The sequence below is a fragment of the Streptopelia decaocto genome, assembly GCF_964273445.1.
Source record: "Streptopelia decaocto genome assembly, chromosome: Z".
NCBI lineage: Eukaryota > Metazoa > Chordata > Aves > Columbiformes > Columbidae > Streptopelia > Streptopelia decaocto.
In genome coordinates, this window is record NC_138657.1 from 36,855,202 (window position 1) to 36,880,329 (window position 25,128).

The 25,128-nt window shown below is 42.8% G+C and overlaps 1 protein-coding gene across 1 annotated transcript in view; it reads right to left on the reverse strand.

Annotated features, from left to right (window-relative positions):
- The window catches only part of SLC12A2 (solute carrier family 12 member 2), a 65,350-nt gene extending 51,145 nt beyond the window's left edge, over positions 1 to 14,205 (reverse strand). Inside the window, exon 1 of the mRNA XM_082075234.1 lies at positions 13,581 to 14,205. Coding sequence (XP_081931360.1) covers positions 13,581 to 14,135 — 555 coding nt within the window. The 5' untranslated portion in view covers positions 14,136 to 14,205. The remainder of the gene's footprint in view (positions 1 to 13,580) is intronic.
- Positions 14,206 to 25,128: the final 10,923 nt, after the last annotated feature.

Below are 25,128 nucleotides of genomic sequence, written 5' to 3' on the forward strand. Positions count from 1 at the left end.
ATTTGCTAATAGAATTTATCATTTCCAGTCTTTGTTTGAAGCACATGTAAAATACTGATATTATACTGTGGTTCAAATATCTTTACAGTCATTACCCAAAAAAAGCCTACTAATACATTACATGTCACACAGCAGTTACCTACAGCAACAAAGATAAAGTACTCAAATAAAACATGATCTGCTCTTAAAACTCAGGATTTCTTGGAATCAAACATTAACAGCTTCAATCATTGGCTGAATTAAAAGAAATAATTTTCAAATTTGCAGCCGAGAGACCAAAACTTAAATGCTTTGGCTACCTTCTCTACAACAACAAATTTAAAACATAGCAGCGAATGCTTCTGGCATTTACTTCCAGAGATTTTAAAGGAGATTGCATCAAACTCAGAATGTTAATATTATCTTAAACTCGAATTAAAGTCTGTCGTACTTTGATTACAGTGGAGCAATTCTAAACACCAGAAATTTATAGTTACAATTAACATGTCAACTGAGGAATTAGCCAGCTACATGCCTCTGCCATCAGCTTATATTTCAGTGTCTTGCAATTCAATACTGCTTTTAACAAAGAAACATTAAGCAATTTTCTCTGTAAGTGTATGTATGTATATATACTTATTCTGATTTTAGAAGTCATTTACACATTAATTATTTTAAAGGGATAGAGAATCATCCATTCTTCCTCTCAACTCTTACAAGCAGTATGACGTATTAATCATGCTAGCAACACTACTCATCAAGAAATTTACTCAGACAATTTATTCCAGCTTAAGAGTAAACTATTGTTCTTGCAAGGTAGTATACCTACAAAGGATAGACAGAAGCCTTGTTTATAAAGCTCACCACATTTTACATGGCATACAATTTTCTTGATTGAGCTCTAAGCGTACTAACCACACGAAGGATATGGACTTTTCTCTTTAAGGAGATGATTACGATCCTCCCCTCCTAATTTGGGATGGATACAAATTACAATGTGGTAGACTTTTGCTTGAAGGAAAAGGTCTGGAATCAATTCAGAATGAAGTACAGCAAAACTGCCCATACTTAAAAGTACTTTAATTGGTGAAAATTGATGGACGAAGTTACTGTCATAGCAGCACTCCACAGCCACTAACTTGTCACGTCACTTAAGTAATCCAGGCATTAGACTACTGCAAAACATTCCAGAGGTGATCGCATCCTTCCCTCTATCTGCTTTCTCTACTCCATCATCAGGTGTTTTGAATTTTCAGCCCTTTATAAGCAAAGAAAATGCTTCAATGCTTTCGTAAGCACCACATGAAGTCTCTCTCAAGGTAAATTACTGATCAGTGCCTCTGGAAACAGTAACTGTCAGCGCCACTTGATCTAGTTGTCATAACATCAGCATAGGAAATTCAGATTAAAAAATTTGCATTCCTAACAGAGAAGAATTAGCCATATTTATAGAAGAAAAGGTCCAGAAGAAAGCACTGAAATCTAGGTAGCCATGCAAAAGCAGAGATTTTAAAGCCTGCAGCCAGCATGGTCTGATCAGATGGAATCCTTTCAAGTAGTTTTTACACATGACATAGCAGCAAAGTTTTGTTGCCACCTGCAGGTATGCAGGAGTGCTATCCTATCTGTAGTAGGATATAAGTAGTATTTTTTTTTCTCCATCCTAAAACATTACTTAAAGAACAAGAGCATTTTGCAAAAGTATCAAGATAAAGAAAACTCTCTATGTCTTCACGTTTTGATTCATACGTCCCTCTGTAAGAACAGGATGACATGAATACTCTGTGCAAGTTGTTGATCATGAGAATTAGAAACAACTGAGGAAAGACCACCGTTCAGCAGCTGTGCAGTGGGGCTACCTCATGGTAGACCCACAATGCTTATGTTCCACACTCCCAGAAATACTGTAAGTAAAGTCAGACCTTCCTGTCGAGGAACAGTCAAAATGGTCTGTCACCATAAAAACAGAACAAAAACAAAAAACAAAACCAAAACAAAGAAAAAAAAAAGAAAAAAAACAACAAACAACCCACCCCACACCTTCACTTGCCAGTCTCTACACTTGTTCTAGTTAACAGGAAGTTGCACCATTAACATCTAGTCCTAGAAAAGGAGGCATGACATCCCACACAAGTATATGGACAACCAATCCATCCAGCTTAGGAGGAAGAAATACATGTACTCTATCTCACACCCCAAAGGATACACCTCAGTTCTGGTTTTGATGGATCACTCATTTCCTGGCCTCTCCATAACCAAACTACTAGTTTCCCTATTGCACCAGTGTATTTGATCCTTTCCAGAAGAACCACCATACTCTGAATGATTATCAAAGTAATTATTCATTACTGTGCATTGATCATCATTCCTTTTGATATACATTGCCATGAAATGAGAAATCACACTTCTCAGAAAAATGGATCCAGGCTCTAAACACGGGTAGTGTTCACCTGACTATCCGAAAAACAGAACTCTGATACATCTATAATGGTTAAAGACCTTTTAAGTGTTTCATATAATTTTCTTGTTTTCCAAAATGAAGCAGATGCAGCATTAAGATTGCATAAGAGGATAATTAAATCCTGTTAACAAGCCTTTGACAAAGCAGTTTTGTATATTCAAATACAGTCTGAGAAATACAATGTTCTATAAGTAAGTGCAAAAAATAATCCCTTTCAGTCTTGCTCAAGAACTTGTTTTCAACACAACAGATTCCCCAGTTTGCTTCCATACTCCATGACCAAAAAAGGTTAATTTGAAGAATTCTTGCTTTTAATAACTTTCAGTTTTCATCCATTTCTGCAAAACAGTATGATGCACTTTCGACTCAAGAGGTGAGGGATAGGGAGCAAGTGTACCACACTATGCACCAGTAACCTTAATAAACCTTCCCAGTCTAATTAGAAATCTAGTTCTAAGTGTAGTAAGTTCATTAAAAATTACATTTGCACTACTGTCTTTTGACATCATGCCATGAAGTACCAGAGCATACACTCATACATTAGTTTGGGTTGGAAGGGACCTCCAAAGGCTATCTAGTCTAAGCCCCCTGCAATGACCAGGAACATCTTCAACTAGATCAGGTTGCTCAGAACCCTGTCCAGCCTGCCCTGGAATGTCTCCTGGGATGGGGCATCTACCACCTATCTGGGCAACCTGTGCCAGTGTTTCACCACCCTCGTCATAAAACACTTCTTCCTTGTGCCTAACCTGAATCTCCCCTCCTTTAGTTTAAAACCATTACACCTTGTCCTACCACAACAGCCCCTGCTTAAAAGTCTGTCCCCACCCTTTAAGTACTGAAAGGCTGCAATAAGGTCTCTCCAGAGGCTTCTCTTCTCCAGGCTGAACAACCCCAACTTTCTCAGCCTGTCCTCACAGGAGAGCTGTTCCAGCCCTCTGATCATCTTGGTGGCCTCCTCTGGCCCCTCTCCAACAAGTCCAGGCCTTTCCTGTACTCAGGGCTCCAGAGCTGGACATAGGACTCCAGGTGGGGTCTCACCAGAGCAGAGCAGAGGGACAGAATCACCTGCCTCAACTTGTTGGCCACACTCCTTTTGATGCAGCTACTGGCACAGTCTGAGCCAGAACTGAGCAGAGCTGGTACACAGATACAGCCCAGCACTACATTTAAGTCAAAGTTGCCATATTGTCTACAGCTCAAGAGTAATATACTCTGAAAAGCCTCATGAGTCTCTCTACCATGTAAATCCTCAGAGTAAGCTGAAACATTAACCTAGCATCACAGTTTCTTTATAGCTCAAACAGATGTTGCTATTTTCTTTGAATTAAAAAAAAAAAAAAAAAGTAACCTGAAACAGAAGCAGTTAATTTGAAGAAGTTAACCAGCAAAATGAACATAAAAGAGAGATGCGAGCCACAGTCCAGGAGGTTCCTCCAGTGCATTGATGATAACTTCCTCATGCAGACGGTGGAGGAGCCGACTAGGAGAGGTGCACTGCTGGATCTCATCCTCACTAACAAGGAGGGTGGAGTTCAGCATCTTGTGTGGCAGGAACAGAATAGCAAGTAGAATTGCAACCCTGGACTTGAGCAGGGCTAACTTTGGCCTTTTCAAGCAATTGCTGGGGGAAATCCCATGGGCAAGGCTGCTTGAAAGAAAAGGGGCCCAAGATAGCTGGATTGCATTCAGAGATTGCTTCTTCCACGTTCAGGATCAGAGCATCCCAATACATAGGAAGTCAAGGAAGGGAGCCAGGAGGCCTGTGTGGTTGAATAGGGATCTGTTGGGTATGGTCAAGCAGAAGAGGAGAGTTTACAGGTCATGGAAACAGGAGCTGGCCACTTGGGAGGAATATAAGGCTGCTGTTAGAGGATGTAGGAAGGCAGCTAGGATAGCCAAGGCCTCCTTAGAATTACAGCTGGCGAGAGGGGTCAAGGACAGCAAAAAGAACTTTTTCAAATACATAGCAGATAAAACTAATACCAGAGGCAATGTAGGCCTACTGATGAATGGGGTGGATGCCCTGGTGGCGGAAGATACAGAGAAGGCAGAATTACTGAATGCCTTCTTTGTCTCTGTCTACTCTGCTGGAGGCTGTCCTGGGGAGCCCTGTACCCCTGAGACATCGGATGAAGCCAGGTCAATGGAGGAGTTTGCTTTAGTCAATGAGGACTGGGTTAGGGAGCAATTAAATAGTCTGGACATCCATAAATCCATGAGTCCAGATGGGATGCATTCGCGGGTGCTGAGGGAGCTGGCTGAAGTCATTGCTGGACCGCTCTCCAACATCTTTGCCAAGTCTTGGGAAACGGGAGAGGTGCCCGAGGATTGGAGGAAAGCAAATGTCACTCCAGTCTTCAAAAAGGGCAAGAAGGAGGACCTGGGTAATTATAGACCGGTCAGCCTCACCTCTGTCCCTGGGAAAGTAATGGAACAGCTTGTCCTTGGTGCCATCTCAAGGCATATCAAGGATAAGAGGGTTATTAGGGGCAGTCAGCATGGCTTTACCAAGGGTAAGTCGTGCTTGACCAACCTCATAGCCTTTTATGAGAATGTAACAAGGTGGATGGATGGTCTACCTTGACTTCAGTAAAGCCTTTGACACAGTCTCCCACAGCATCCTCACAGCTAAGTTGAAGAGGTGTCGTCTAGACAATAGTGAGGTGGGTTGCAAACTGGCTTAAGGAGATAAGCCAGAGAGTGGTAGTCAATGGTGCAGAGTCTTGTTGGAGGCCCGTATCTAGTGGAGTGCCTCAGGAGTCAGTACTGGGGCCAATATTATTCAATATATTAACGATTTAGACGAGGGAATAGAGTGTACTATCAGCAAGTTTGCTGATGACACCAAGCTGGGAGGAGTGGCTGACACACCAGAAGGCTGTGCTGCCATCCAGCGGGACCTGGACAGGCTGGAGGGTTGGGCGGAGAATAACCTGATGATATTTAACAAGGGAAAGTGTAGAGTCCTGCGTCTGGGCAGGAACAACCCCAGGTTTCAGTATAGGTTGGGAAATTACATATTAGAGAGCAGTGTAGGGGAAAGGGACCTGGGGGTCCTGGTGGACAACAGGATGACCATGAGCCAGCACTGTGCCCTTGTGGCCAGGAAGGCCAATGGCATCCTGGGGTGTATTAGAAAGGGGGTGGTTAGTAGATGGAGAGAGGTCCTCCTTCCCCTCTACTCTGCCCTGGTGAGACCACATCTGGAATATTGTGTCCAGTTCTGGGCCCCTCAGTTCAAGAAGGACAGGGAACTGCTGGAGAGGGTCCAGTGTAGGGCAACAAAGATGATTAAGGGCGTGGAGCACCTCCCTTATGAAGAAAGGCTGAGGGAGCTGGGTCTCTTTAGTTTGGAGAAGAAGAGACTAAGGGGGGACCTTATTAATGTTTATAAATATATAAAGGGTGACTGCCATGAGGATGGAGCCAGGCTCTTCTCGGTGGCAAACAATGATAGGACAAGGGGTAATGGGATCAAGCTGGAACACAAGAGGTTCCACTTAAATTTGAGAAGAAACTTCTTCTCAGTAAGGGTGACAGAGCACTGGAACAGGCTGCCCAGGGAAGTTGTGGAGTCTCCTTCTCTGGAGACATTCAAAACCTGCCTGGACATGTTCCTGTGCGACCTCACCTAGGCGTTCCTGCTCCAGCAGGGGGATTGGACTAGATGATCTTTTGAGGTCCCTTCCAATCCCAAACATGCTGTGATACTGTGATGCTTGCTTGTCACAACTGGATTTTAGGAATTTTAACTTTTTTTTTAAATCACTGTATCCTTAAGTCAGTTAAGTTTATTAGGCATAGATAATGCATCTTAGTTTTTATGCATAAAAAGAAATTTCACTATAGTTTATCAGGCCTAATCGGCATGCTGATGTATAGAAGTAAATCAAAGACGTTCCATGTGCTCAAGCTGCAAGAACTGGATAGCTTCCAAAATACTGAAGGGCAAACAATTCTAAGTCAACTATTTAAAAGAAATTCTTAGTAGTGAAATAATGACCACACTGTGATTGTTATTACCTGTACCAAAAAGAGGAGGGAATAGGGTTTGTGGTTGCTCATGTATGAGTATTATATGGGGCTTTAGGAAAAATTCTGAAGGATGTAACATAGGATACAGTACACTGGTTTAAATTATTCTGAGATTTTGATCTTGCCAACCTCCTCTCCAAGAATGTTCTTCAAGACTGAAGATTATCTGAGGTCTAACCAAATGCAGTACCAAAAGGGAAAAAGTTAATCTGAAGATGAAAATGAATTCTGCAGCACCTTCCTCTTTAACCAGCTCTGAAATAGCTTATGCTTAAAGGAAAGCTGCAGAGCTAGAGAGAAATTATTGCTACTCTTTCAGGTTCTGGCCTTGAATTAGTCATTGATACTGACAATGTCAACTAAAATTGGTTTATTAAAAAAAATAAACCCCTCTGAAAAGGTACTCATTCCCTCCTCCTTTCATTGTGTTGTGGGTTTTTGTTTTTGTTTTTGTTTTTTTTCCTTCCTGCAAAGAGGTTGGAAATAACTGAGTGCTGTTCATAGTCTATCATTTGATAGTACAAGTGTGGCCTTCTGCTGGAAGGGGTAAACTTCTGTGCTCTCTTGTGGTGATATTTGTATTTTTGACTTGAAGCTGGGAACTGATCTGTTTTACAGAAAGCGAACACACCCTCAACTACCAAATCTTGCACTGGATGTGCTGAATCAGTTCCCTGATCCATTACACCAGTGGTCTCCACAGTCTTTTGACTGCACACTTGTATCAGTAAAAAAAAAAAAAAATTGAGCATGCATCCCTAGTATATATACGTACTTATAAATTATATACGTGTACTATCATACTAATATGGTGTATAGTACAAAATAAAAATTAAAGGATGAGATAAAGATTCAGCTTCTGGATATCTTTTTTTGTACTTTATTAACATTACAAAAAACCCTATTTTCATCCCATGCTCACAATGAACTGTCTTGTGCACCCATTGGAGACCACTGCAATGCACTGTGAACCCCTTGAGTGCTCATGTCAGAAGAAAAGGCATTATAATTTGCCAGAGGATTACAGTTAGAACCATATTAGCAATTTGCTGAAGACAATTCAAGGCTTTCAGTATTCCACAGGTGGTTTATACTAAAGACTTATCGCAAAGACCACGTAAGAGAGATTCAAGCATCAAGCAACATAATTATAAAGTACATGTGGTCCTCACAAAATACAAACTCTGAAGGACTAATATTTACTGCTGCTAACATAGCAGTACATTAATTTATTTTCCCTTGATTAAGATAACAATAATTAAGTGGGGTATCAGGATGGTGTGGCTAACACACTGGAGGGAAGGGATGCCGTCCAGAGGGATCTTGACAGGCTCGAGAGGTGTACCCCTGTGAACCTGATTAAGTTCAACGAGGCCAAGAGCAAGGTCCTACACATGGCTCAGTGCAATTTCAAGCACAAATACAGGCTGGGAGGATAATGGATTGAGAGCAGCCCTGAGGAAAAGAACTTGGGGGTTTTGGTTCTTAAAAAGCTTAACATGACCTGGCAATGTGCCCTCACAGCCCAGAAAGCCAACTGTATCTTGGGCTGCACCATAAAGAGTGCGGCCAGCAGGTCAAGGGATGTGATGCTGCCCCTCTACTCCACTCTGGTGAGACCTCATCTGGAGTACTGCATCCTGCTCTGGGCCACCAACATAAAACTTGTTGAAGACAGTCCAGAGAAGGGCCAAGAACATCAGAGGGCTGGAACACCTCTCCTGTGAAGACAGGCTGAGAGAGTTGTGGTTGTTCAGCCTGCAGAAGAGATGGCTCTGGGGAGACCTTATAGCAGCCTTCCAGTACCTACAGGGAACCTACAAGGGCATGTAGGGTTAGGACAAGGGGTAGTGGCTTTAAACTGAAAGAGGGTAGATTGAGATTAGATATAAGGAAGAAATTTTTTACCATGAAGGCGGTGAGGCACCAGAACAGGTTGCCCAGAGAAACAGTGGCTGCCCCACCACTGGAAGTGTTCAAGGCCAAGTTGGATGGGGCTTTGAGCAACCTGGTCTAGCGGAAGGTGTCCCTGCCCACAGCAGAAGGCTAGAAGTAGATGATCTTTAAAGTACCTTTCAACCCACACCATTCTATGACATTTTGATAAGCAAAGTGAGGATCCTCCACACAGGTTGAAAGAGCATAACAATGCCACTTTGGATGATGCTAGTAAAGCCTCATCTGAGTACAGGTGCATTGAACTCACTGCTTTGCAAAAGTGATGAACAACAGCAGTTACAAATTAAAGGCTCCTAGGATGTCCAAGAGCACAAGGACCAAGACTAAAAGAGTTTCACTTGTGTTTTTTTAGTGCAGTGCTGTTCAGAATGAAAATTCAAATTCTGCTTACAAATATAAAGGAGAGCAAGAAGGAAAATAAGCTATCTGAATTAAACCACACTGACTCAAGAACTAAGAGACCTACTGATTGCAAACAAGATTCAGCAAGGTATGACAAAAAGTATCGGCAAGAGGTTCTCAGTCTTCTGGTAGCAGGATAAGGCAGGAAGCAGTTTTTGAAGATAGACTTTACATAACATGATCACCTAACCTGATTGTCTAGAATCATCTAAAAATCATCTTTTAGCCTTTTATGCATCTTTAGCTAAGCTCCATTTTCTTTACAGGCTAAGCAGATACAAAATAAGAACTGAAAAACAAAAAAGACAAATGTTAGAAGTGCAGCCATTGTTTAACGTTTTCAAGAGAGAATACTTTCTTCATTAAAAAGCAGCGTCATAAGCAGCCTTTCACTGTGCTTAAGTTAAACCTTTTAAGTTACCACATAAGAGGAAAAACTGCAATATTAAAAAAATACATACCAAAGCCAGGAAGATAGTTTAAAAAAATTATAGTCATCCAACTTGAATAAAAGCAAACAAAAAACCTCAATTCTCTCAATCAAGACTATGTCTTCTTTCTGATTTCTGTCTCCAAATTCAGAGGACAGGTGTATGGTTTTCTGTGCAGAAGGAAGAAAAGCACACTTGTGTATTTAAATATTTTTGGAATTTTTTTGGTTTTGTTTTTAATTTGGGCATGGGGGATAGGGGTGGTGTAAAGATGATTGTCTGAAATCAGCCTGTCAAAGGAACAAACTAGTACTCTCAGTATTGAATAACAACACAACAAAGCTACCAGTAGGGGGCCTGATTCACATATCATTACTTACTACAGTTGTAAATGACCACACACAAGACACATCAAATCAGAATCATTCACGTACTGTGAAGCTTATTCTTCCAAAATAATAAGCTCCCCAATTAAGGCAATGCTATACAGAAAAAAAAAAAAAATAGATTAATGCATAGTAGTCCAAAATCTGAATTACTTAGAAGTATTCACCTTCCAGAACCGTAAGTTCTATGACATTATGGCATGGTAATTTTCACATTGAGGAAGACAAAGGCAGACAGAATGTCTTCTACAGGCTATAGCTTTACATACATATGTGGCTGACCTAGGCAAAACAGATATTCCTGTAAGACAGAAAAATAAAATACTAGAAGTGAGGACACTTTAAATCTTCCTACTGTCTGAATGCAGATCCCCTCAAGAGGGCAAGGGACACCACTGCCGCTGCAACAAAAATCTACGCATCATGTTATGCTGTTTCCCTCTCACTTCTTTGCTAATAACCATCCTCTAACCCTACTCCTCTGGAGACTAATGCTCCTGAAAAGCATCACCTTATCTATGAGGTAAGCAACTGCAACAGCATCAAAGTCTCTGTATCATGTCTCTAAAGTAAAGTAAGATTAATGCACATGAATGGGGTAAGCAACCAATTGATCACTTTGGTTACCTGCAGCCAATGACATATGAAGACAAGACCCCTCACTTGAAATTTAGTATGATAGAACCAGATCAGAATTATACAATTCATCTACTTCAGAGTACCACAGCATCACACAGTTGCATTTCCAAAACCAGTTTCAAGAACAATCCCTTTCTTTTCTACTAGGAAAACCACTGTTGGAACAACCGCATGAAACCTGAAGTGGTAAGACACCTACCCTACCAGCACAGCAAGCTAAATCCTTGTCAAAAGTATCTCTTCTGTACATATATGTGCATTCTACTCTAACAGTGCCTTTCTGTGATAATAGGAACAGTAGAAGAGTTAGACATATGAAGCTTGTAAACAAAACTAAGGACAAAAAAAACCAATCTGTTCTATAATTGAAACTAGCGTCAACAATACTGTAACACTACCTCATAATTATTTATTTACCTTTTAAAGGGAAAAAAGAATTGCATAAACTTTAACTGCAAGATGAAATTGCTACATTCAAAGCAGTGAACCACGTTTTTGGTGAACACATTTTACATCAGTCTTAAAAAATAACTGCGAACCCTGAGGCAATCAGTCAAGAAGCAGTGGCCTAACAACTGGTCTTTATGTAGTGCAAATCTTATGTAATGGTACTAGGATGTTCATACCAGCTGCCCTACTAAGTCTTTGACACATATGCTCTACAAGTTTAAAAATAAAATTAAAAACAAATGAACAAACAAACACCACACACCAAACAAATAACAACAACAAAAAAAAACACAAACACACAAAAAAACCACAGCTAAAGAGCAAGCTTAATTTTCCAAGTTCTCAAAAGTCAGTGAAATATGTTCCTTAATGCATAGTATTATTCAATACTAGAGACCACTACTGCTAGTCAGCAGAAAGTGAAGTCACTTTGGGAATGGATACAATAAATCCACTGAAACAAACCGAAAAAAGCACAATAGCTTTGTGAAGATCTTTCATGTAAAAGTACAGCACCATCATGATTTAAAAGTCATCAGCGCTCTGGGGCCAGAAATCAAGTTATGGTATATTTTGTACCACAGAGATTTGAAAAAATGTGGGTATCCGTTGCTATTAGTATGCATTACACACCCTTATTAAAATCTTTTGTGTTCTCAACTTTATCTTGCAAACTGTTTTGCCAAGTCTGAAGCAAAAATAATTGCTTCCCTTCTTTATACAACCCTAAATGCTTGCTAATACATTAATTGCTCTGGAAGCTAAACATCCTGTGACAGAACAGCTGCGTTACAATGTAGAACTTCAACCTAACTTCTGAAGTTTATGACAGTTTTTAAAAATTAATACTTTGGTATAATATCAAAAATAACTGAAGTTGCACATTCCATCCTCTATTGGGTGGAGGGGGGTCAGCAGACAGGCCATCACATTAAAAAAAAAAAATCTTCACATAGACACCTATTCACACTGCAGAAAAAAATTCATTACATTTGAGAAATTAATAATTTTAATTAATTAACACTCACAATGAAACACCAATCCTGTAATTAGGTCGTCTAAAGCTTCTCTATACTACAACCTACCAAGAAAATTGCTTTCCATGCTTTGTAATGAAATATGAAGAAATTACACTTTTAGAAACAACAGTTCCAGAGTAAGTTAGATTCCACACTGAAATGTCTTAATGGTGTCATAAAGAGCTTTCTTGACTGCTGCAAGATTAACAAACTGAAAAACTATCAGCAAAGCTTAGAAATTCAAGTTATGTTCTGCTTACAGAACAGAGTATCTTCCAACCTGGTCATCCCATCACAGACCAAAAGTCAGAAAATCGGGAGTGGGGGGTGGCAGAAATCAGTGTGTTTTCACATATATTATGTGGTTTATTTATAGTGTACCTAACTGCATGCTTAAGAGAGTAACTGCCTACTTACATTTCCTACTAACTTAGGCTCATTTAACTCCATCAGGAAGGGACCTGAAAGGCAAGAGTAGTTTGCTGATACTGTTAGTAATTATTATGGTATCTAATCTTCGATGTCGCAAGGAAGTATCTCTAAAGCACACCAAACAATAATTTCTACAAGAAGAGATGAAGAGTCAGTTTCAAAAAACACACTTAAAGAATCACCACATGCCCCCAGTGCAGACATGTTGAGTTGCCTAATAATAGTGTGAAACAAGACAGTCTCAAAAGAACATAAATCTTCTCATGAAACTCCACCTGTAAGAAGTGAAAGGTAAGATGGAAAAAGTTCTGGAAACAGAATATTCTTCACTTCATTAGGATGGGGCCCACATTTTCCTTTATTTCCCTAAACCCACCAGAAAAACCCACTAGAACAGAGACTACTTAAGAGTATAGCCAAATACTGAGAGGCAATTTTCAGACTGCAAGAAAGCAGCATTGCAATAGTTTGATCTGGCTTTAGTTTAGTCATGATAGTTTAATCATGATCTGGAAAAACACATTAAAATAATTCCAGGTTCAGTAAAGCTCACCTTTTAATATAGAGAGCCTACAATGCAAAATAAGGTTTCACGGTAACTAGTCTCTAGTAACACAGTGACTAGTCCAAAATACAAAGAAAACTTGAAATGCACAGCTTCAAAAATTGTGAAGCCTTGACCATGACGCCTTCAGGCGCAGGGATACTCAGCACCACTGAAAACGCGGCTGAAGGAGAAGCAGCTTCGGTGGTGTCTGTGCAGCCTCCAGCACCACGCCAGAAGGCGGTCTGGCTCGGCACTGCGTGCACGCAGAGCAGCATGTGTGTTCAGCTGGTTGGGAGACAAACCGCCTGTCACTACTGAAAGCGAGCACATCCCTCTTTATTGGGTATTTTTAGAATCTCTTCCAAATATTTTCATTTGCCTTCCCAGACTAAAACCTCTCACAGACCCCGAGTTACCTCTCAGTTGAAGGCAATACGAAGCAGAACTGGAAAACGGCTGTGTCTATAACAGAGCCTCTCCAATTATGGAGAAAACATTTGCCCCGCTGACCTACAGCTGTATCTACCTAACATCATAGGCACCAGGTGCCAGAATTATACGGGGCAAAAACGCCACTGCGTCACGAAAAAAAAAAAAAAAGAAAAAAAAAAAAATACGCAGCCGACCCGATACCTTCGCACTGTGTGCGCCTCCTCCAGGCTCAGCGAGCTTTTAGCTCTTTCCTCCCCCCACCGCCGACAGGGACCGAGCGGCCGCACGCCCCGAGAGCGGCCCCGGCGGGGGCACAACGCGGGGTCCGGGGCCGCTCCGCGCCCGGCGCGGAGGCGGCCCGGGAACGGGCGTGAGGCGGGGGATGGGTGCGCGGCGGCCGCTCACCTTGTCCAGCTCATCGTGCAGCTCGGCCAGGCTGGGCCTGATGAGCTTCTCGCCCAGGTCGGCGGCCGTCTGGCGGTAGTGGTCGATGCGGGGCACGGCGTCCATGGTGTTGTGGCCGAAGGTGCGCAGGTAGTAGGTGTTGGTGTGGGTGTCGTAGTAGTAGTGGTGGTGCCCGCCGGAGTGGAGGCTGCCCTCGCTCAGCACCGTGTCGCCGCCGTTCTGGAAGCTGACATTGCCGCCCTCCGAGCTGCCGCCCCCCGGCTCGCCAGGGCTGTCGTCGCCGGCCGACGGGTCCACGAAGTTCACCCGAAACCTTCCCTTGGCTTCCTCGCTGCCCTTCCCCGCCACGCCGCCTTCCCCGCTCCCCTTGCGGGGCTCCTCGGCCGAGCGGCCGGCGCCCTCAGCCACCAAGTCCACCTGAAAGCGGCTCTGGCTCGGCGTGGGACCCAGCGGTTTGCCCAGCGCACCGCCGCCCGCCGCATCCTTGCCCTCCTCCGCCCGCCGCTCCTCGCCCGCGGCGGGCCCGGGTGGCGGCAGCTGCTGCTTGCCCTCCATGCCTGTTCCTCGCCGGCTGATCACTGCCCGCGGCGGCGGCACCGACTGCTCTGAACGCCCCTCGCGGCGGCGGCGGCTCCGCTGCTTTAAACCGCCAACCAGCGCCCGGGGCTGCAACGCGCCGCAAACAACGCCAGGCGCCGCGCGCGCCCCGCCCCGCCGCCCCCCCCCCCGCGCCGCAGCGCCAGGTGATGATGCCGCCGGTGAGGCCCCCGCCCCCCCGCACCCGCCCCCCTCCGCCGCCGCGCGCCCCTCAGCGCAGCCGGTCCCGCCGCAGCCTTCCTGTCCCGCTGCCGAGCGCGCCCGCTACGCGGAGGCGCCGCCCGCCGCTCTGACAGCGCCACGCGGGGAAGAGCGGCTGCGCCTGCAGAGTGCACCGGAGCTGCGGCAGAAAGGAGCGGCGCGGGGCCGCCAAAAAAACGGCCTTCGGTGCCCTTCGCCTCCCCGCCTCCCCCCGCGCCGGCCGCGCCACCTGATCCCCGCTCGGCGATAGTAGGAACTTGGAGGCGAATCGGCCAGCGCCGCCTCGCCGCGCCCGCTCGTTTCACCGCCCGGGCGGAGGCAAGATGCAGGGGGCTGCCGGCGCCGCCTGCTTCCCAGGCTCCGCCCGCTCCCGGCTGTGGCGGCGGGAGCGGCTCCCCGGCCCGCCGGCGGCGCTCGCGGGGCGGGCGGCGGCGGCTCCTCCCGGCCCCAACTATGGCCGCCGCCGCATCCGCCCTGCGGCGGCCCGGGAAGTGTGGGGGGGGTCGGGCAGCGCCTGGCCCGGGGCGGGGGGTCGCGGCGCCCCGGCGCTCGCCCGCGTGTTCAAGCCTGTTGTCAGCCCGCCGGCCGCCGCCGCCACATCTCGCGAGAAGAGCGCCGGCCGCAGGGGATGCGCGGGCCGCGCCCGGCTCCGCGGGCTGAGGGGGCGGTTGAGCGCCCCCTGCGCTGCCGTACCCCCGTCTTCCCCATGCGGGCCGCATGGCGGGCGAGGCGGCTGCAAGTTCTCCTTATCACCCCCGGCCGTTACCCAGAGAGCTTCGTGGGCGTGGGACGTTCTGCGGGATGGAGGCGAGGCGGCCGCAGGGCTCCGAGGGCCGGGCAGCCCTGAGGACGCCGGGGTCCGCCGGTGCCGGCTGCGTCCCGCCCGCCGGCCCCTCGCTCGCTCACAACGCTGCAAAACCCCCAGTTCCTCTTTGAGCTGCCTCAACTTCATCTTTGCTGTACGCCACTTAGCTGCGCCTTGGCGTTGTCCGGGGGTGAAAGGGTCCGGCTTGGATGCAAAGATGTGATCTGTGCCCACGGGTACGCGCGGACCAGTAAATACCGGGGATGCACAGGAGTGTTTGCCCACGGGTACCCTGGAGGAGGAATAATTGAGGAGAGCAGAAGTTGGTGGTCGTTTGAGCGCTGTTATCACCTTACAGCCTCCAGATCTCTCTCGAGTGTGCTGTAAAAATAATTTTCTCCTCACATAATAGATCCGATGTCATTCTGTGTGCTATGTTGTAACTCTTTGAGCCTATTCTCTTAAACTGTATTCTTTCTCTGAAAGTATACATGGTTCCCTAATTTAAAAAGTGCAGTTTTTCTACTCCCCTTCTTTTGGTGGAGCATAGGGTCTGGATAATCCATTAAAGCAGGGGAGGTTAGCTCTGAGGCTGTGAAAAAAAAAACTCAGACACAAGTAAAATCCTTCTGTTTCCACAGTAAGAAATTAGAAAGGGATCCACCAACTTTTTTGCCAGGTATTTTTATTGTCTTTATAGGTATATATAAAGTATATAAAATTTATATAGCTAGTAGGTCACAGAATAGCAGGAGAGTTGGACAACAGTTGCTAAAACAATTTTACCTTATTTAGTTGCAAAAAAAGCTGTGACTGAACTGGAAAATAAAAGATTAAAGCGTGGTGACGTTTGCTTTTGTCAGGGAGCAAAGAAACAGTGGACGATAGAGAACAAGACAGAATAAAGGATTTTGGTTTAGAATTGAAAGCAAACAGCACTATAACAGCAGACGATGTGCAAAGAACTCCGCTGTACATTTTGCATAAGCAGACATAAACACTGCATGATCAACACCTGCATAGAATTTCATATGGGAAAGTGTTTGGAAGCAATTTAGATTTGGAAATGTTTATTTTTGTTAGTAAGGACAGGAAAGAGGAGGGAAGCAGCTTGTGAAATCCCATAATCCTGGTACAGTTGGTGGTGATAGGATTGTATTATGATGCTTAGCTATTTTAAATCAAACAGCTTCCTATATACACACCTAGATATGTATTGGCTACATCTGTGAGGCCCACAGCGTACTTGATGTCAGTTCCTTTTTTCTTTGTTGCAGTGCAACACTCAGACATTTAACCTGTCCCACAATTCTGCATCCTCCGAGGGAGTGACCAGGTTGGCCTTGTTCATTCCGAGGGAGGCCAAAATGCCAGTCTGAGCAAAACAGGTGGCAGATGGAGCCCTTGCACTTCAGGCTTTGAGAAGTGGTTCCTTCTTAGGAGAAGGAAGAAGGAACTAGATGTGAAGAGTATGCTAATGGGAAGAAAACAGGGCACAGAAAAGCCCTGAGTTTCTTGTCAGAGATACAAAAGCACTACTGAAAATTCCAAATTTGGTTTCGGTAGTTTAAAAACTTGGTAACATTGGTTTATAATAATATTTATTGCATGTACAATGCATACACTTACTGGAGAAAATATCAGATGCACTTCGGTCAATGGCTTACCATTATCAGAGGTACATTTTGTGACCAGACATATTCTTTTGGCACCTGAGGGCATCAGAAGGATCTGCGAGAATGGCTGTCAGCATTGGTAGAAGGAGTTTAGCACCTCTACGAACCTCCGAATAAGAAGATCTGAGCAGAACAGCTGTTCTGGGTCAGACATAGAGTTTGTTTAGTCCAGTAACCAGCCTGCAGCAGCAGCCACTGAGGAAAGACTGACAAGAACATGACAGGCACAGGACTTACAGGGACCTTCCCAGCCTCCAACACTTTTCAGCTAGGGCATAGCTAAGTGAGCCAAGGGGCCTTCTTACCTATTAATTGTCTGTTTTTCCCCTGATGTTATGCAGCTTTCCCGATGTCCTGTGGCAGGAACTTCCATGTGTAAACATGGTGTGAGGAACTGCCTCCTTTTTCTGCTTTCAGCTTGCCATTTACTAGCTTCATTGGATACCCCATAGTGCTCATTTGATACCCAGTATGAAACACTGGAAAATGCAGTCACTTAATGACATTATGACTATTGTGGCCATAGTCATAATGACATTATGACTATTGCGCCATTTAGACCTTGACTAGATCTCATCCCATTTGCCTCTTTTCCAAGCAGAAGAACTCTAGTTAAGTCCTTGCGCTCGTGGACACTATTCCACACTTCCTCGCTCCTCTCTGATTCTGCCAGATCTTGTTTGAGATGCATGCTCAGTGTTTAGCTTGTGAGTCCACTGTGGAACTCCTTTCAGTAAGTGAGCAGACCACTTAGTCCCATTCTCTTTCCTGTGTTTAAATCAGTCATTTCTCAAAACACAGTCTTTACCTCTGATTTAATTGGTCCTTAGTTTCTTTAAAAGCCTTTGGCAAGAGATCCTGTCACAAGTATTTCAGAAAATCATGTACATGGTTTCAGCTAAAGCTTATCTACTTGCTTGTGAATGCCTTTGGAAAACTCTAGTTCACTTACCATGTGCAAGAGCTGTGCTGAAATTCCAAAAATCATATTTGCTGATGTGTCCACTAATTCTATGCTTTGTTATAGTTTGTCATGATTCGTCTGATGACAGGCACCAGATGTAGAAGCCTGTAGATCCAAAGATCTATCCTGAAAATAGGTGTCTCATGTCCAAAACAAATGTCTTCAGGCACAAAGCTGGTTTTAAGATGCTGTGCATCAGAGTTAATAATTTAGCAGTTTCATCCTTGAGTTCTTCTACAGATTGAAGCTGACTGCCATCTGGACATGTTGCCTTGTTACTGTTCAGGGAGATCCCTTTTGTTCATGCCTTGCAGAAGGGCTCCAGCAGGGGAACATCTCCTGCCTCTTCTGCAGTTCAGGCAGATGATAAGAGCTCATATTGCCTGCCCAATAGGGCCATAGCTTCTCTGAGTGCTCTTTCTGTATCTTCATCATCCATTGGTCTCAGAGTCTTGACAGGCTTGATGTTCCAGATACGTGTAAGGAATGATTTCTTGCTCCTTTTTTTTTTTTTTTTTTTTCCCTGTATTCTGTTTGGGCAGTCATCTCATGCTTATGATCTGTTTTGGTTCAGGTTTAATGTATTTGGACATAACTTCAGCTTTTCAAAGCATTACTTCTTTCTTCTAGTAACTTTCCTTATTCATGCTATTTAGTTTTGCCAGCTTCCTCTCAACCTTTCTCAAGTCATTCTTGACTGGTGGTATAAATTTGCTCTGTCTCTCCAAAATGATTTTTTTTTTCTCAGTCAGCACCTGTAAGAACCTAAGTCGTTTTGGTCTCCTCTCCAGCTTTGTCTTTCACCAGCTTTCTCATTTTGTATTTTTTTTCTGTTGAGCATAGGTCTGCTGAATCTTGGGGGTTTGCATACTTCTTGTTTCTGCAGGGCAAGTTGCAGTCACTGCTGCAGTGCAGTTTTTCAGTGCTAAAATTTTGAAACAGATCTTGTGTGTGCACTTGTGTGTGCACTGCTTGTACCATAATGAGGGTTATTTCCCCTCTTACATACCACCTACATCTGAAAATGTTGTTTCTGCATCATGATCTCATGTCACATTTTCCTAGTTAGCACACGGCCTTATTTTTTTCCTTCTTTTCCTTCCTTTGTTTCTTATTTTACATTCTTTCCTTCCATCTCTTTTCCTTCCTGTTTCATAACAGATAGAGGCACAGGTAATATTTGTGCACTACTACCATGCTGTTTATTGTGCCCTTTATAATTATTCCAGGTGTTCATCCACATTGCTGTTTAAGTAATACTGTCTTTCTTTTCCCAGAAATCTGGATGAAGTTTTAACAAATACTGTGTGTTCATGTGGCAACTTACCTGTATGTGTATTATACTAATCCTGTCTTACAAGAAAAAAAGGTAAATGCAGCAACAGTTCTGAAAGGCTGCCAGATAAATCGTATTATTAAGACACTCAGAAATGAAACCCGTTTGCTGGCAGCCAGATGTGGTGGTGGAACAATCTGTTTCAGGGGCCTTTCTTGTTCTGACCATGCTTTTGATGTGTTCTTGTGCATCTTTAATGTTCCACTGCCCTAGCACAACACTGCCTTGTTTTTATTGGCCTGGTGGTAATGACAGTACCTCTGTCACAACTCTGGTCATTTATAATATTTGACTCTTTGTAACATTCTGAATTTGAAGACTGGTGTACAGGGTAGGTTTTAGATAGCTTCTTCAAAGGACTTCAGTGTTAATACTCTGTTAGCAATGTATTTACTTAGGAGTGAGGTGGAGGGTATATGCCATGTCCATCCAGAAATGGAAGTTTTTGTAAGATATTGTGCTTTTTTTGGTAGCTGAAGGAAGGACATTCAGCAACTTCTCCCTGCCCTGAGTTTGTGAGTTTCCATGTCTAGTTTTAGGGTGCTGGTTTATCTTTAAAGTTCTGGTTGTCTTAGTATCCAAGAGGCTGCCTTCATCCTGTGCCCATGCTAGTCCATTTGAGACCAGCGAAGCCTCACAGGCTCTAGAAACCATTGGCAAAGTCTACATGTGACAAAGTGAGATAAAATATGAAGATCTTATAATTATGGGCTTAATTATCACATATCATCTGGAGCACTTAATATCTGACTGATTTGTTTGTTTGTTTGTTTGTTTTCCCCCAGCATTTGAACATTGCAGTATGTATGTACATGTGTTAGGAAGAAGAAATTATTCAAAGGGGAAATGGAGTTGATTATCTTAAACTGCTGTTACATCAAGAATAACTTGAGGATATAGTTTAACGTATTGCAACAGTTTTGGAGATATAAATAAATAAGCAGACAAACAAGCAAACAAACAGGCTTTTTTTCAGTCCAAATATCTTGAAAGCAAAATGATACTCTTCACTATTTTTTTTTGTTATATTTCTACTTTTAGTTATTTCTATGTGTCTCAGTCTCTAAGGAATTTTATAGTAGACAAAGCTGCAGGGTAGCGCTGAGGCAATGCTGAAAGGTAACAGTTTGAATGCTCAGTAACTGTTTGGTCCAGGCCACAGAGTACTAATTTTGATTTCAAACCTTACATGCAGATTGCAGCCAAGTAGCTCAGGACAGATGTCACACCCTTTCTCTCACCAGAGATTCTCATTTCATTTCTCCATGCACTGGGAACTTGTTCCGATACTTTCTTCCTGGCACCTCTGCATGAACTAAGTCCTTTTTGTGTGATTCGATTACTTCTTCCATTCATCTCTTTGCCCTCTAAAACTGCGTGCAAGACATCTCAAACATAAACTTGTGAAGGTCTTTCTCCATATATAGAATCATAGAACACTTTGTGTTGGAAGACACCACCAAAGGTCATGTAGTCCAACGCCCCCACAATGAGTAGGGACATCTTCAACTAGATCAGGTTGCTCAGAGTCCCATCCAGCTTGGCCTTGAATGAGTCCAGGGATGGGGCATCTACCACCTATCTGGGCAACCTGTTCCTGTGTTTTACCACCCTCACTGTAATTTTTTTTTTCCTCATGTCTAGCCTGAATCTTTGGTAGGTAAAGTTACATGAATTCAATGATCATAAGAAAGATCACTGATTCAAGCCTCAGTATCAGTGGATGCCACACAGACTCTACGACCACAGAGGTTTGGTAAAAAAACAGTTTGAAATGTGCTTGCTTCCTCAATATAGCATCTTTCTATACACATGGCCAAACATATAACAGTGCTGTACACTGATGAGTTGCTGTGTAAGGGTATAGGAAGAGCTCTACATGTCCCTTTTCACTGAAATCCAGTATTTGCTGTTTGGGCTTGATAGCTTTTGTGCTGAAAAAGTAAAAGATACATCACTCTCCATCAATCCAACAATCACCCGAAACCTGATGTTAAAACAACTCTGAAGAACAGTTCTGCTTCTTATAGGCAGAGCATTTTGAGTCACTCAACAATACTGAGTATGCAAGCAGATAGAAATCAACTCTAGTGTTCAAGAGAGAAAATAAGCACTGAGCAATCAGTGGATTAGAAATCTAATTTCAGTTAGATATTTCAGGAATATTTTCTCATCTGTACCTTACCTCTGAATTTGTGAGCAAGCTTGCTGCTCTCCACATCACTGGGGGAGAACATGTCATCATTTCCAGGGAGATCAAACACTTCAATAGCCATGTCACATCCTGGGAGTACAGGTCTCATATCTTCATCTTCTTCATCTATAGTATCTTTCCCAGAATACAGGGATGAAAAACTGCTTTACGCTTCAAGAGTCTATCTAAGTGTTTTCTGTTTCTCATTTTTCCTTTTCAAAGTCTTATTTTTTTGTTTGGTTACTTAATCATGTTTGTTGAAGAGAAAATAACTTCCACATCATTGTATCCCATTCATTACCTTCTGAAATGGATGTCCTTTGGACATCCACCTGTATAAAGAAACCTAAGGAAGTAGGTTTGCCAGTAGCCCACCAGTGCCCACAGACAAGGTGTCTGTAATATTTCCAGGAACTCAAGCCAGCTAACTACATTCTACTCATACAATTAATTTTAAGTCCTTTTAATTCTCCTTTTTTTTTTTCTTTCATGTCTACAAGCTCACATTATCAAAATGGAGTGGAAGTTACCAATCATTTATGCTGTATTTGTCCCGCTGTGCCCCCTGGCTGGGCACAGGGCACAGCTGACAGGCAAACCCACCAGCCAGCTACTTACCTGCCCATAGCCCCTTTTGCCCTCTTGCCCCTCATTTTGCCTAGTCCTCCTCAGATCACCTTAACCCCCTTTTCTCACCTTTGGTTCCTCCTCTAACATGCCGTAATAAATCCTATGGTCTCCTAAGCTGCTCTTCCCCTGCACTCACCACCTTTTCCTCAGCTCTGGGCAGCAACCTCTTCAGTTTGAAATTATTTTTATTTTGTCTGAAAAAAAATGAGTCAAATGCATGATTTAAATATTGATCAACTGCTATACCTCTAGAGGATTATAGCACAGTTTTCTTGTAAAAGGAAAACAAGAAAATCCTAATATTCTGAAGTAAGGTTATACTTGTAAACAATAATCCAGTGCAGAATGTACAGAAATTAACAGGATGACATTTTGCATTCACAGTGTCAGTAGTCCAAATAATGCTCACAGATTTGTGTAGACTTATTTTACTCGGTTTTGTTCATGGCTGTTCAAATGATTTTACTACCTCTCATGTTCCAAACTGTCATGATTTGCCTGTAAAGTATAACTACTAGTGTGAGCATTTCTTAAGGAATTTTTCATAGTTCCTGGAAGATGTTACTTGATCCCAGTCATATCTCAATGATTCTTTCTTTGTGTGGAATCAGTGGTCTCCTTAAATGTAGCACTCCAGCAGCTTAAACTTGCCAAATCTTGTATGCTGACCTCATAGAATTTAAGTCAAATTGAGTTAGATTTGAGATTTACCACTCATCCACAGAAGTTCTAACATGCATTTTAACAAGATTGGGAACCTGAGTAGGCACTGCCAATGACATTCATGTGTGCTACGTGTTCCTGCAATGCAAGATTTTTTCATTCTTTTCTACTGCTGAATTTATGCCAGGAAAATGGATACCAATTAATTACAGGATGGTATTTAAGATGGTTAGAAATCTTAGCAGAATTTTGCTCCAGGCTCTTGCTGGTAGGTGCTATAATGGTATTTGAAAAAGCAGAGTAAAATAACCGCTTAAAACTGAGTAGTTCAGACTGAAGGGAGAAGTCTAATTGTGTGAACAGAAAACTTTATACCCTCCTCTGATATGACAAACTACATGTCTTCCATATGCCATCAGCATAAAATAAAATTTATCCACTCATCATACATTTTCTTCGTGTTGTTTTATGAGTTACAATTTAAACTGTTTAAATGTTTGGGAGGTTAAGGTTATGGGAAAGGAAGCTTACACTCCATCTATGTCACCAGGATCTTCTTTTACTCATTTAACATTAATTCATATTCAAACACTTGGGGAGTTTTGGTATGTAATTGTGATTGTCTATGAAGTTGTGTAGGCATCAAGGGGTAAGATCCTGGGTGACCAATGAAGGAAGACGGACCTTCACCCCATCACTGAGGCGGCTGCTGGGGGACTTGTGTCCCCGTACGTGCACAGCCCTGGGAGCAGTCGCACCTGCCAGCGCAGCCATTGCGAGGGAATCGAGTCAGCTTGCTCATAAGCAGTTTTAATAATGATTTGTCTCCTTGCTTCTTCAGAAGAGGAAATTAATGTGGAAACACCAAGGAACAAAAGTGGAAGAAGAAGTTTAATAGTGGTAAAAGAGCATATTCTGCCCTGAACCATTTTACAAAGGGGAAACCGAGGCATGGAAAGATGACAGCTTGAATCAAATCTACTGTGCGTGAGTGAGTGGAGGTGGCTATTTTGAACATACAATACCCTTTCAGTTTTCATTTCCACATTTTTGTTCCGCCCACAGATTCATTGGAGAAATTACTAATACCAAAGGCAGTCAAATCCATTATAATCTTATAAGTAGTGGGAGCTGAAAACAGAGGTTTGTAGTAATGCACTTGTTTTTCCCTTGCTTTCAGTCTTAGAACTTATCTTAGAACTACAGATTGCATTACAGATATTATTTGTACGTCCTTTGTGTAGCTTTTTAAGCTTATCCTGTTGGCAGGGTAGGTTGCTGCATAATTTATTGTATTCCTGAACAATGCTAAATATTGTGGTCAAGTCTTCTTTTTTCTTGGGGTATTTTTGTATGTGCTCTTGAAGTCTTTAAAAGCTTAGATAGTGACTCGCCTGCATTCTTTCAAAGAGTTTATCACTAACCTCTGAAAAGCATTACACCAAAGTTTTATAAAAAAATGTAGCCCCATGTCTTTATACAGAGTAGAATCCAAACTTTTTTCTTCTTGTCCTTAAAAATACATTTGAACTCCTTTCCTAGGATAAGTTCAGGGTGACTTAATTAATGGTCCCTGGAGAGCTAAAGAAATCCAGGGTTGATGAAAATTCACTGAAAAAGACAGCATGTACATGATATTTCTAAGTAAACATGAATGATTCAAAGAAAAAAAAATGTAAATTATGTTAGCATAGCTTAATGAAAACATCGTGGTACAGCAGCAGTTAAAAAAAAAAAAGGGGGATAAAAACACAGTAAATTTTTATAATAATATTCGGTCAGTTACTCATCTCCACTCAAAATTGGACAGTTCTGATTGATTAGGAAAACAAAAACAAAAACCAGCATAACCAAAGAACAATAACAACAAGACACACATACCAAAACAACACCAACAAAAACCACACCACAACAACACAGCGATAGACAAAAGTTTCAAGATTCAGAGAAATAAAAATACTTAGAAGTGGGGTAATGAGAGACTAAAAAGGCTGAGGTTCTTTAGAGAGATCAAATAGAAAGGGACTCAGTAGATGTGTGCAAATTACTGTAAGTCAATTGAATAGAGAAAACAGGGAATTACAGTCTACCTTTCTACTAGAATGGGACAATGAATTAAGTTAAAAAGTGATGACACATGGCATAATTAACTTGTTGATGCAGATGCCATAGACTTAGGTGGGTGGGAATAAAGGACTAGCCATTCAAATGACCAACAGAAACATCAGCAGTTTTCAGGCAGAAGAAAATTTTAAAGATCTTAATCTGCTTCTGTCAAAGTATAGGTGAACTGTAATAAGGATAGAAAGAATTTCTCCTGAAATCATTGTATTAATTGCTACTCTGAATTTCCTTATGCTCTCTCCTGTCACCGGTCACCATTAGAGACCAGGTTTCCAGATAATGTTTGCATTAGCTCACTATATAGGGCTTTTGCACTTAGGAAAACACCCCTGTTCTGAGGCATCTGGTGGCAGAAGTG